This window comes from Chrysochloris asiatica, unplaced genomic scaffold (assembly GCF_000296735.1).
Source record: "Chrysochloris asiatica unplaced genomic scaffold, ChrAsi1.0 scaffold00243, whole genome shotgun sequence".
NCBI lineage: Eukaryota > Metazoa > Chordata > Mammalia > Afrosoricida > Chrysochloridae > Chrysochloris > Chrysochloris asiatica.
Window position 1 is genome coordinate 2,364,632 of NW_006408761.1, and position 14,294 is coordinate 2,378,925.

At 43.4% G+C, this 14,294-nt stretch overlaps 1 protein-coding gene across 1 annotated transcript in view; it reads left to right on the top strand.

Annotated features, from left to right (window-relative positions):
* Positions 1 to 14,294, top strand: part of PDZD2 (PDZ domain containing 2) — a 362,151-nt gene that overhangs the window by 221,644 nt on the left and 126,213 nt on the right. Inside the window, exon 3 of the mRNA XM_006873509.1 lies at positions 8,076 to 8,218. Within this exon, the coding sequence (XP_006873571.1) occupies positions 8,076 to 8,218 (143 nt within the window). The remainder of the gene's footprint in view (positions 1 to 8,075; positions 8,219 to 14,294) is intronic.

The window sequence follows — 14,294 nt, forward strand, 5'->3', positions numbered from 1 at the left end:
TGAGTCTTCCTCCAATTCTGATGCCACGTTCTTCATAGAATCCAGCGATCCTGTATAGGATTTCCCAGGAGTAGCTGGTGGGTTTGAACCATCAACCTTGCAATTAGCAGTACAGTGATTATCCTGCCGCATCACACCAGAATCACACACAACACTAGACCTTCCCTGTGCCTTCTTCATTTGCTTCATCAGAGACCTCATGCAGACTGGCTCAGATTTGAATCTTCAGTAAAGAATGGAAACCATGGAAGGAGAGTCACCCTCAACACAGACCCTGAGTGGGCCCCGATGTACTTACTGCAAACAGAGGTAGCCTGAGGATGATCCTCTTCTCTAGGCCCCCAGGGTTCCTGAATGAGCTCCTGCCTACCTCCACAATGAGTTCTCCTAAGTCCACACTGCGCTATCACCTACCTCTCTCCTGCACCCCTGAGTTTTATGGCAACTGCCTGTAAGGTGACTCCATCTTGCGTACTTAGCGTCAGGCCTACAACTTAATACATCCATTTACTATACCACCAGGTCCTCTCCAGTATTCCAGATCTCACCGTCCATCACGTTGCCCAAGCTGCAATGCTGAGGTTCACCTAGAGAAGACTAGTGTCCTGGCTTTTCCTCACAAAACCTCATTTTGGGAAACTCCTCAGTCCTGTGCAAATCAGGACAATTGGTCATCCTAGAGTCACCTGAGATGCTGCCCTCACCCTTAACCCATGTCCAGTCAGTCACCAACTTCTGTAGACCCTGTTGTCATTTCAGCATTCATCGGTACAGGCCACCTTTTGTCTGTAACCTCACCAACTCTAGGTCTAGCCAAACCCTATTCATCTCTCATCTGCATGGCCATAGTGGTCTCATGCCACTTGTCACTGCCCTCCTGCAACCAGAGTGACCTCTCTAAGGGGCAGAGTTCATATACAAGTACACACACACACCAGCTTAAACCCTTTTGGTGAGTCCACTCTGCTTTCGGGATAACATCCAAAAAACTTGGTCTGGCAAGTAAGACCCCTCCATATCTAATCTCTGCTTGACGGTCTCCCTCTGTCCTTTACTGCTTTCCTCTTCCCAGTTTGAACTGAATTAACTGCACAGTTTTGTCTTGTCTCTGAGCCTTTGCAGATGCTGTTCCCATGTCCTGGTTTCCTCCCTCCACCGTGTAGCTTAGCTTCTCCCTCTCCTGGGGGCCTAGCACTATGCTCTCCATCTCTAGAAGCTTCTCTGGCTCTCCTGCCATCTGCCCCCATGTGTAGCGTCTCCCTTTTGGACTACCAGTGCCCGCCCCTTGCTTGTACTGACCAAAAACATATGAATCCCACATACATTTCAGTTACCATTGGGTAGGTCTCTCCCCAGTAAGCTTTCAGAGTATAGGCATGGTTTTTTATATTACCAGCACCAGTGTGGTGCCTGGTGTCTCTTGGTGTAACCTAGCTATTTATTGATGAAGGAATTTCAGAGCACCAAGACTGGGAGCTGGGATACCTGAGGTCCAGCCCTGGTTCTTCTACACCTAGCTCTGCCATTTCCTTCTCTGGACTTCAGTTTTGTTGCCTGTAAACTGAACACTTTGATCTAATGGCTGAGGTGCTTCCAAGTCTGAGATCAAGATTGCCTAGCTTTTCCTTAACTTCCTCCTGATCAGTCAAAGTAAGAAGGGACAAACAACTGTCTCAGAATAGGTTTGCAGTGAGAGCATTTGCTGCAGATGATACGCCTCCTCCCGTTTGGAGCAAAGATGCTGTTGTAAACTTGTATGTTTGGTTCCAGTAGAAGGTGAGAGCATTTCAGCACTGCTGCGGCATCTCCCTCTAACGCTACCACCTCTCTTTTGGTAAACAATGCTGTTTGTTTCTATGAAAGGACTCATTTGTGTGTTTCCCCCAGTTATTGGCAGTTTATAGAAAAGGGTAACATGTTGACAACCTGATGCAGATGTCTGTCACAGGTGGTTTGACTTTTGCTCAACAGGTGGCCAGAATCTTCTTGCCATTTGTTGTTGTTGTTAGGTACGCACAGGGTTTCCTAGACTGTAAATCTTTACAGAAGCAGAACGCCTCATCTTTGTCCCGCGGAACCGCTGATAGTTTCAAACTGCTGACTTGAGGCTGCCAGCCCTACTTGTAACCACTACACAAAAGCAAACAAATGATCAAACCTCCTGTCTAGACAGGGTCTGTTTCAGGACTCAGTCATCTTTACAAGATCAGCAGTTCAAACCCACCAGCTGCTCCTCAGAAACCCTACACAAGGTCATTATGAGTGGGAAGCAGCTCAACAGCACTAAACAACAACAACAACAACCCCTTCAATGTATTATCTGTTTCTGAAATCTTAGTATTTATCTTCTGAATTTTTATTGCTCTTTTTATATGGTTTCTAATTTTTCATTTCTTTTGTCAATTTGATCTTGTAATGTTTTCCTGATTTCTCCTAAAGTTTTATCTGTGTTTTCCTTGATCTCATCTTGAAATATATTTAACGCTATTATCCTTAAGTTGGTCTGTAGCTTTTGGACCCGTGTCAACTGTAGCTTGATACACTTCATACACAGAATAATATTTATTTTTTCGTTTTTAACAGAATTTATTTTGAAATGAATAACACTTTCAGTTATGTTGTTGTTGTCGTCAGGTGCCATTGAGTCAGTTCTGACTCAGAGCCACTCTGTGCCCAACAGAACGCAGCACTTTCTGATTCTACACCATTCTCACTATTGTTATTTCATTTGAGTCCTTGGTGTCTCTCCATCTTGGTGGGGGTCTCCCTAAGCAGCTGATTTTTTTTTTTCCAGTTTTTATTGTGAATTGAGTGATAGTTTACATGGGAGAACATCAGCTTTACAGTCATCCTATCATATTTCGTTTCATTGCAATGACTACAATCCCCTCCATGCATCGTCATTCAACAGCATTTGCTTCCATTCCTTCTGTGTTGTTGGTTTTTGGATGTACACTGAACCACTCAGGAATATATAACCATTCAAACAACCAAAAGGTATACCCTGCAAGCCTGTCCCCTGGTCGTCAGCACACAGCTCCTCCCCCTCCCTCTCTGAGTCTATATTCCCCAGCCACTCCATCTCTCCATGTCACCACCTCTGCCTCCATTTCTGGCATCACTGCTTCTCTGGATAGAGTCACGCAATCCACTCTTCTCTCTTGATGGTCCCAGTGTCCTCCACTCCTGGACAGCAAAGTCAACCACTCCCCTCCTTTTATTATAAAACGTCCATCTTTACATTTCCAGCACTCACAATCAGTCCTGATAGCAATCATTCACTGTTAAACCACAAGTCTTATCCCCATCTCCTTTTACCAGCCCCGTCCAGACAGGTTGCAAACCACTCAGTGGAGATTCTACCTTCCCCCGCACCCTCTGAAACTAGGCTTCCTCTTGAAAGTTTGTAAGCCAGTCACTTCTTTCCTTTGTAGTCCCCCCATTTTGGGTAGCTAATGTCTAAGTTGCCCATCCCTGTCAACCTCGTGTACCTACGGGTTGGGAATGATCCTCTCCGTAAAGATTCCTTCCCTCTTTTGAGCTATTACATCCATAAGTATAGGTCATGTTCATCAAACTGTAACAGATTACTCTTTTTTTCTCTTCTTTCTTCCTCTAATAGAGTGCTAATCATCCAACCATTGAAGCCAGGTCAAATAGATACTATCTGCAAGTATCGGTGTTCTTGTACATTTCCCCTCACTTCATCTCAGCTGGTTGCTTCACTCTCTGCTCTAGTCCTCTGTGGCCATGTCACTGCCCCTGGGCCCAGGAGGCCCCGGGTCTCACCACACTGCTGGCCAACCAGGTCTCAACCCAGGTTGACGGGAGTCTAGTGAACAAGGTTGAACTTAGCTCACAGCTTCATTGCTGTTTTTCTCCCACTTCCCCTTGTTAGTAGACCAACATGGTCACCAGCAAGACCACATGCCTGCTCAGGTATTCCCCTTGAGCCTCAGTCTTGGAAGGGGGACCCGAAGAACTTGCTTATTCTTGTAGTAGTCAATCAGACTGCCATTATTGGTTTTTTATTTTTCCTGCTGGTGTTTCTTACAAGAAGTATCTTCTGTTCTAGTCACTTCAGGCTAGTTTCTGACAATTATTCTATCCTTAATGCCATTAACTTTGGCCTCTTGCTTCTTTTAAGTTCTTCTAAACACTTTCACTATATAGCTAAGAAATACCATTTATTTCTTTGAACTCTCCCCTTAGCATTCTTATTTGCAACCATGAAAAACAAATAAACAAGCAAACAAAAACATGTTACTGGATAAAAATGAAGACTAAGACTTATTTTCTGATTAGTATAGAAGGAGTTCTGGTAGCGTAGTGTTTACAAGTCAGGCTGCCAACCTCAAGGTCAGCAGCAGTTCGAAACTACCAGCGGTTCCACGAGAAAAAGATGAGGCGTTCTGCTCCCATAAAGATTTACAGCCTTGGAAATCCCGTGCAGGGTCACTATGAGTCGGAACCGACTCCACGGCACTTGACAACAACAACAACATAGTTGGAACAAAACCAGGCAGTGTTGTGTTCTGCTGCGCATAAGGTCACTGTGAGTTACGAAGCACTCATTGACAACTAACAACAACAACATAATTTGGGAACTCTATTACAGGTAAGTAATTGCTGCCCTCTGAAGCCATCTGTGCTAGATAGATGTTTTGGTATGGTTTTAACTAGTTGTATGTGTGTATTGAGGAGCCGCAGTGGCGCTTTAGGATAAGCACTGGACTGCTAACTACAGGTCAACAGTTGAAACCCACCAGCCAATCTGTAGAAGAAACATGAGGCTTTGTACTCCCATAAAGATTTATACCCTCAGATACCCTCTATAGGGGTCACCAGAGTCAGAATTGACTTAATAGCAGTGGGTGGGTCTGGAAGTAGGTATGTGGATACTCTAGATGGAAATTTACTTTAACTCTTGTATCAGGGAATACTCATTTAAGCAGTATTCCTCCTCCATGAACAGTTTAGCATGTTCTTGTCGCAAATCCTATTTCTGAAAGTATTTAGAAAGTAGAAAGCAATGTGTCTAGTATTGTCACCTTTTCTGCGGGTCATACATGCATGTTCTATTTGTTAAAGGAGCATAGAAAAGAGAAAATGATCTTATAAACTAATCGTGGAGGGCGAATAGGATTTGTACTCATTTGAATTAAAGCGAAATGTGTTTTCTTATTGCTGGACTTCAGAAGTGGTCCCTGTTGCTCTTGAGAAAGTGATGCCTTGATCTTGCTTCTGCCGCACACTCAGGGGCCGCCTAAGGTTCTCGCTTACATGAGATGCCCAGAAAGCTAGGACAACAGCTTATCAGCACTTCTCAGGTTTTCTTCTTTTTGATGCTATTCCAGTTGGCCGTATGGCTTCACGAATTGGAGTATTGCACATTGCCATGTGGGCGGCCGTACTGAACCTCAAGGAGGCCTCATTCTAAGTAGTATTGTTACATGAGACTGAAGACCAGAGAGGCTGTTTCAGAATGGGGAAGAGAAAGGTGTTCCAGAGGTTAGAGGCAGCAAACCAAAAAGTACGGAGTCCAAAGTGAGAGGACTGGATGATATAGGGATCATTGACAAGTTCATGAACTACTGTGGTAAGCCAGTGACTTCTGAAGTTACATTTGGCCAGACAGGCTTCGTTTGTCTGTGGTCAGGAATGAAGGAGGCGGTTAGTAGCACTGTGTGTTGCTGGAGTCACGGAGCCCCACTGAGCAGCGCTTACTAGAAAGAGCTGAGGATCCAACAGGTCTCTGTCTGGAAATAATTCCCCCAGACATTCCTATGAGTGCACATCAGTAAGCATTCAACATCTGCTTTTTTTACGGTTGCAAAAGTTTCATTTCAGTTTCTGACAGTGTGCATTTCAGATTTTCTAAATGTTTCACATTCTTTCTCCTTTGCAAGCAGCTTGAACGGGCAGGTTGCCTACTCCTAGGAGGATGATTTCTTTGCTGGTGTTGGACCTGAACTGTCCCATTGGCCCTTGAGTGATGGATAGAGAAAGCAGATGGCTCTTGTTGTATGTGTTGAAGGATACGCTGTTACCCACACCCTTCTATTTCTAGCTAAAAAGAGTTATGGGGGTACACTGATGACCCTAGAATAAATCGCTTTTGAATGTTTTGCTTTCATTTCCCTAAACAGTGAAATAGCTCAAGGAACTCAGTGTTTACAGCAGATACATGTGTGTGTCCATGGAGTGAAAATCAACGTAAAGTAGAGAATAAAGCAAAGCAGAAAGACTACCAGCAATCAGAAGATTCTGAGCCCTTCATGACTCTTTTTATAAAGGATAGATTTTTATAGCAGATGAAGCTTTTTTAATGCATTTAAAGAATGTGTGTCCAATGTCTACGATAACTAAGAGAATCACCAATTTTCTGTTTTGACTTCTTTTGCTAAAAATCTCACTTAAATATTTAAGTATATTTAAGATGGAATTTAATATGTAGCAAACATGTATGCTATATCTATGTATATAATGTAAAAATATGTATACTGTAAATATATGAATTGGTACAAAACTGGACAGTGTTTTGTTGTGTTGTACATAGGATCACTATGAGTTTGAACTGACTTAATGGCACACAACAATATTTGATTACCTCTCCACACAAATGTGGCTCTGCTGCTATGTATTTTCATAGATACCCCATTGATTCCTAACTACAAGCCTGGAAGTGTTCGCTAATATCCCTACCACAGAAGTAAGGATGTTAGCATTGGTGCATCCAGTGACTCTCAGAACTAGTGGATGACAGAGCTGGGTGCAAACTAGTGAAGTCTCCTGGTACTAGGCTCTCAGCTCGTCTTTCATCTTCCTGTGTTAATAAGCAGCCAGCTGCATATGTAAAAGGAACTCAATCCTTGCTCATGTTTACACACATCAGTATTTGAATAGATGTTCATTCTTGCCGTGCTAGCCAATATCATAGCCAGTGCTGGTGGTGATTATATGCCATGGAGTCAGTTCCAACTCGTAGAGACTGCATAGAGTTTCTGAGGCTGTAAATCTTTACAGGAGCAGAAAGCCTTCTCTTTCTCCCGCAGAACAGCTGGTAGTTTTGAACTGCTGACCTTGAGGTTAGCAGCCTGACTCGTAACCACTACATTGCCAGAGCTCCTTATCATAGCTATTGTTGTTGTTGTTGTTGTGTGTCGTGGAGTCGGTTCCGACTCATAGCGACCCTGCACAGGGTTTCCGAGGCTGTAAATCTTTACAGGAGCAGATCGCCTCATCTTTCTCCCGCGGAACCACTGGTAGTTTCGAACTGCTGACCTTGAGGCTCACAGCCCGATTCATAACCACTACGCTACCAGAGCTCCTTAGCTATTAGTAGCTATTTAAGTTAAATTCAAACAAAGTGAAATAAAAATTCAATTCATTAGGGCCACTTGGCCACAATTCAAATGCTCGATAACCCCATGTAACTAGCTAGCTCGAAAACTAGGTCAATAGACAGATAGCTGTTGTCGAGTGTGCCTCAACCTATGGCAACCTTATACACAAAGGAGCAAAATGATGTCAGTGCTGCTTTATCCTCATAATTCCCAGCCTCATCATTTTGAGCATTGTGTCAATTCATCTCACCTAGGGTCCTCTTCACCCTCACTGGCCCTCAGCGTCACCAAACATGATCCCTCCTGATAACGTTTTCAAAACAAATGATCGGGACGATGTTCTTCATGGACTAATTTTGGGACTAAACTGCCAGGACTTTCTTCCTAGTCTTAGTCTGGAAGCTCTACTGAAACCCATCCATCATGAGTAGTCCTGCTGGTATTGGAAATGCCAATGGCATTGCTTTAGCCTCCCAGCAACACATAAGGTACCACAGCACGACTGATTGGTAGACTGGTGGTTGACACGTAGCTAGTGGCTCTGTACTGGTTGGTGAAGACACAGAAGAGTTCCATTATTGCAGAGAGTTCTGTTGAACAACACCACCAGCTAGAGGCTTTGGTCCGGCCCACAGAAATGTCTGGTGACAATGATGAGTATTTGGTTTGACCTGACAGCTCCACACTCAATGTCATGTCCCTTACCATGTGTTCGCTTTTTCTTCCAAGGAGGAAGTTGGTCGGATATGGAAGATGGAGCTGCTCAAAGAATCAGATGGGCTGGGAATTCAGGTTAGTGGAGGCCGAGGATCAAAGCGCTCACCTCACGCTATCGTTGTCACTCAAGTGAAGGAAGGAGGTGCCGCTCACAGGTGACTAGATAACCCTCCCCATTCCTCTGCCTCCTTATCCTCTCGTTGCCTCCCTGCCTCCATCCCCACACTTCACCTCTGTTACAGTACCCTTCCACTTGTAATTTAAGAATGACAGTTGTTTAAGATTGTGCTGGAGCCAGAAGGAAGCCGGGGGGAGCGGTTCATTAAACACACATCTGAACACAGGAAGTGACTAATTGCTGAAGATATTGCAGGAAGGAGAGATTGGATTCCTTCCTTCCTTTTCTTTTTCACTTTTAGTTTCAAGCAAACATTTCTTATGCTAACTTTTGGAATGCTGATAATGCATGCAGTAGTATGGAGTTACTTATGGAGATAAGTAACCACTGAACAACACATCACGTTCCTGACAATGTAACTCCCAGAAGACTGTGGCTAATGACTTGGGGAAGTGATTGATTTTCATTGTGACCACAGTTCACGTGCTGGGCTTTATTTATGAGGTCTGTCAGAATTTCACATGCTCTCATATGCACATGTGTTGTCATGTAGATGGGAAGGAGTGGGGAAAAGCTATAGGTGACTTTTTTTAACCTTGGGACCTGAAAACAATTCAGACTTCAAAACTGGTTTTTAAACCTGAACAGCCAGGACAAAGAACAAACTCATTGTGAATTCAAGGGAGATGGCTACTCCAAAATGGAATGCTTCTTCTCACCAGGCTAGCTGATTGCTACCTTTCAGTAGATCTAAAAAGGAGCTCTGGTAGTATAGTGGTTATAAGTTGGGCTGCTAACCTCAAGGTCAGCAGTTCTAAACTACCAGCTGCTGCACAGGAGAAAGATGAGGCTATCTGCTCCCCTAAAAATTTACACCCTTGGAAACATTATACAGGGTCACTATGAGTAGGAACTAACTCCATGGCACATAACCAACCCAGTGTATCTAAAAGGTCCCTAGGTGGTACAGTTTGCACCCAATTGCTAACCTAAAGGTTCATAATCAAACCCACCCAGTAGTACCATAGAAGAAGGTCCTGATGATAGTCAAGCAAACCCTGTGGAGCAGTATGTCTACTCTGTACCACATGGGGTCGCCATGTTGGAATAACACAACAACAATTTGCAAGGCACTGTGGTGTGTGTTCGTATGTTGCATCTCTGCACGTGTACTGGAGGTTTATAAAGATAGTTCCTGTGATGAGGAAGGTGAATGCCTTTGGTCTAATCTGGATTTTGTTCAGCTTTGGGCACTCAGATGCTAAGGAGAATATTGAAAACCAGAGTAGTGTTGGCCTAAGACTGAGAGGGATTCAAAACTTATACCACGAGGAACAATTGAAGTAGCTTTAACAGCGTTGAATTGTGAAGCCGGTAGGCAGGAAAACTAAGCAAAGTATAAACTAGCAATGTGTCTCATGCTAACAGTCCTCTTATGAGAAAGTAGAATGCTAATGCTAAAGCTAGGATTAGCTGTCAGAGTCAGTTACCTGAGTGGGAGTCAGGATGAAAGGATTAAGACTTGAGTTTTTGTTTTTAACACTCATAGCAGCATCATTCAACTTCCCAAATGATATCTCCGTTAGTAGCTCCCTGATGGGATGCTATAGGATAGCAATCACAAGGTCAGTGGTTCAAACCTATCAGCCACTCCTCAGAAACCCTGTACAGAGTCGCTATGAGTGGGAACAAACTTGAAGGCACTTAACAACATCATCAAATAGCCATTTCCCCAGGTATCCCAGGTCTTAGGTGCTAGTCTAGCTTTGCAAGTTGGCAATTAGGAACTTCCTGTGTCCAGAGACGAGCTTCCTTAGAACTGCTCTTGCCTATTTTCTATCTGAGCTGTTTCTAGTGGATCTTAACATTTTGTTTGCATGTTTACCCTGGGAGCCAGGGGTGGGGTGTGGTTGTGTGTGTGTGTGAGGGGGGTGTTTTCCTTTGGAGTGTGTGACTCACAAGTGGGGAACTCTGATGTGAAACAGGAAATAAGAGTGAAACAAAGAATGAAAGAGTTAAAAATGGGAAGAGGATTGGGTTGGGAAGGGTCTTGATAGTGTAATAGATAAGTAAACCCAGGGACACCTGCCAAAATCATTGTGTTGTGTCTGTTCCTCGATCCTTCTTCTGTAGGAAGCATCTTCTCCCAAATGGTCCACCCACACACCTCCCTGAGATTCCACCTCATTCTGATTTCCCTTTCACCCTCTTTCCATTCCAAGCAATTGCTGGGGTCCTTCACATTTCTCTTCTTCAGGGACATTTGAAAGACAGAAAGCAAAGGATTCTGGAAATCACAGATATCTCCAGTCTTCTTTTAAAGCCTCGATTCATAGACAGGATGGTGATACATATCCTGGAGGGAGGAGAGGAAGAGAAGAAACAAAAACTATTGAAGACAGTAAGAGAGAGAGAGTGAAGATAGAAGGAGAGAAGTTGGTTGATTCTTTAGGAAAAAACAAAAACGGGGAGAGACCAGAGCTGGGTGAATCTGGCAGTGATCAGGACATGAATAGGTTCTGGTGACATGTCTCCAGAGGGGTTGGCGGAACTCTAGACTTGGGATCTCTCAGCCTCATCAGAAGTCCTTTCCCTTGGTTAGAAGTGAAGACAAAAAGCCCCAGGCTCCTTTGGGATCAGTGTAGACTGGATGATTGTAATTGGCTCAGTTGGAACTATAAGGCTGTTGACCCACCCATCTCGAAGGGGCTCTAAATGCTCTGTACAGTGCACCACCCTATACCCTCACTCATTCTAGGAAAGGGCAGTTCATGGCATGTGGGTCCGAACTTCTCACTGTCCTGCTGGCCCAGTGGAAGGAAGCTCAAAGATACTGAAGTTTCATTTCAAAGAATAAAGAAACAGAGCATTCATGTAAACCTGCATTTGTAGACCATGTCACATGCTCACAAATTAGGCAATTTATTTGTTCATAAGCCTTCTGCTTATAAAGCTTGACTGCATGCAAATGGTGTTCATGGTCTTTATCTTCCAAGTCCTGTAACTCTGCTGGCTAAGACAGACACATCCAGGTTAGTCACAGGTGCCACAGAGGAAATCTGGTCAGGCTCGTGTCCTGCAGGAAGGGACAAGTAGTGAGTGAAAAGGATCCTAGCGGGCTTAAGATACCTTTCTCTTTGGGGTTTAGGTCAGGGACTAATAACTCTCTATTATTAGTGAAGACAGTTGGCAGGTCAGGGAAAGAAACAAAGACATGAACATCGTAAAACATGGGGGTCTATCACCAGGCTCCACCTGGATGGGAGCTGCTTTGTTTTGTGTTGATGCCAGGTATGGTAGCTTTCCTATTGCTAAGTGACCAACTGGAAATCATCATGAAGTTTGTTGTTCTTCTAGTGGGACTCGAAGAGCCCTGGCTGTGCAGTGGCTGCCTAATCACTCAGCTGCTAACTGAAAGTTCAACGGTTCAAATCCACTAGCTACAGTACAGGAGAAAAATGTGACAGTCTGCTTCCATAAAGATTTACAGTCTTAGAAACTCTATGGGGCAGTTTGGCAATTCCTATTGTAATCATGATGACGAGCACCAGAACATTATCAGCTATAGTGCCAGAAAATGAGCACCTCAGGTTGGAAGGCACTCAAAATGCAACTAGGGCTCTTCCTTTCTTCTTTCCTTCCTTTCTGTGAATGCTGCTACATTTCACCTTCACTATGTCTTCTGATAAGACTTTCAGGATCAAGAGATTCCTCACCAAGAAACAAAAGCAGAGTCATCCGATTCCCCAGTGGAATCGAATGAAAACTGGTAATAAAATCAGGTACAACTCCAAGAGAAGGCCCTGGGGAAGAACAAGCTGGGTCTCCAAGGAGTCACACATGGGATGGCACAGCACATAATGTACCCAGGTTCTAACACGCCACCATAGCAAGTTCAATGGTGCCACGATCTGATCAATTGAACGTGTTTTGCAAGCCTTCTGGTTTCTTCCTTTGTTTTTATGGTTCCATATTAAAATTTGGCTAATAAATATGTGAGACCTTTGGTTTTAAAAAAAAAGGGGGGGAGGGTACTGAGGAAGAGCTGCCTCCTCAAAATAGAGTTGACCGTGATGATGCGAATGGAGTAAAGCCCTTGAGACCTTCATTTACTGATGGGCACAACTCAAAATGAAGACAAACAGCTATAAACATCCATTAATAACCAGGAAATGGAATGTACGAAGTATGAATCTAGGAAAGTTGGAAATTGTCAAAAATGAAATGGGACGTATAAACATTGATATCTTAGGCATTAGTGAGCTGAAATGGACTGGTATTAGTCATTTTGAATCTGATAATCATATAGTTTACTATGCCGGGAATGACAAATTGAAGAGGAATGGCATTACATTCATCATCAAAAAGAACATATCAAGAGCAATCATGAGGTACTATGCTGTCTGTGATAGGATAATATCCATACACCTACAAGGAAGACCAGTTAATACAACTATTATTCAAATGTGTGCACCAACCACTAAAGCCAGTGATAATGAAATTGAAGAATTATACTAACTTCTTTAAGGAGCTCTGGTAGCATAGTGGTTATGAATCAGGCTGTGAACTTCAAGGTCAGCATTTCGAAACTACCAGCTGTTCTGTGGCAGAAAGATGAGGCTTTCTGCTCCCTTAAAGATTTACAATCTCGGAAACCCTGTACAGGGTCACTATGAGTCGGAACTGACTCCACAGCACACCACCACCACCACTAACTTCTTCAATCTGGAACTGATCAAACATGAAATCAAGATGTGTTACTCATTACTGGAGATTGGAATGCAAAGGTTGGCAACAAAGAGGAAGGATCAGTAATTGGGAAATATGGCTTTCGTAGTAGAAACAATCCACCACTCGTCTGTCAGTTTGTCGTATTGTGGTAGCTTGTGACTTGCTATGATTTTGAAAGCTATGCCACCAGTATTTTAAATACCAGCAGGGTCACCCATGGTGGACAGGTTTCAGATGAGCTTCCAGACGAAGACAGACTAGGAAGAAAGAGTGATGGACTACTTCCGAATATTAGGCACTGAAAACCTTATGAACAACAGAGAAACACTGTCAGATATAATGCCGGAAATGAGTCCTTCAGGTTGGAAGACACTCAAAATGCTACTGAGGAAGAGCTGCCTGCTCAAAGTAGAGTTGACCCCCAATGAGATGGATTGGCCATGTGGAGCACGATGGACTCAAGCATGGCAACAGTAGTGGGGTTGGCCCAGGATCAGGCAGTGTTTTGTTCTGCTGTGCATAAGGTCACTATGAGTCAGTACCAACTCGATGGCACCTAACAACAACAACAACAAAGTAGAAACAATGCTGGAAATCGTTTTCAAGACTTGAATTCTTCATTGAAATACCTTTTTAGGTATTTAGGTATAAAGATGACTATATACATGGACCTAACCAGATGGAATACAAATTGATTACATCTCTGGAAAGAGATGATGGAAAAGCTCCATATCATCAGTCAAAACAAGGACAAGGGCAGACTGTGGAACAGACCATCAATTGCTCATATGCAAATTTAGGCTGAAGCTGAAGAAAATGAAAACAAGTCCATGAGTACCAAAATATTACCTTGAATATATCCCACCTGAATTTAGAGATCATCTGAAGAGCCGATTTGATACATTAGACACTTAAGACTGAAGACCAGAAGAGTTGTAAGATGACATCAAGAACATCATACAGGAAGAAAGCAAAAGGCCATTGAGAAGGCAAGAGAGAAGGAAAAGATCAAAATAGATGTCAGAAGAGACTCTGAAACTTGCTCTCCAGTATAGGGATGCTAAAGCAAATGGAAGAAGCAAGGAGGCATACGAGCTGAAAAAAAATTTTCAGAGGTCAGCTTGAGAGTGCAAAGTCAAATATTGTAACAAAACGTGCAAAGACCTGGAGTTAGAAAACCAAAAGGCAAGAATACACTCAGTATTTCTCAAGCTGGGGGAACTGAAGAAAAAAATTCAAGCCTCGACTTGCAGTACTGAAGGATTCTCTGGGCAACTCATTGAATGATGCCGAAAGCATCGAAGGGAGATGGAAGGAATACACTGTACCTAAAGGAAATGGCTGATGTTCAGCTGTTTCAAGAGGTAACATATGATCAAGAG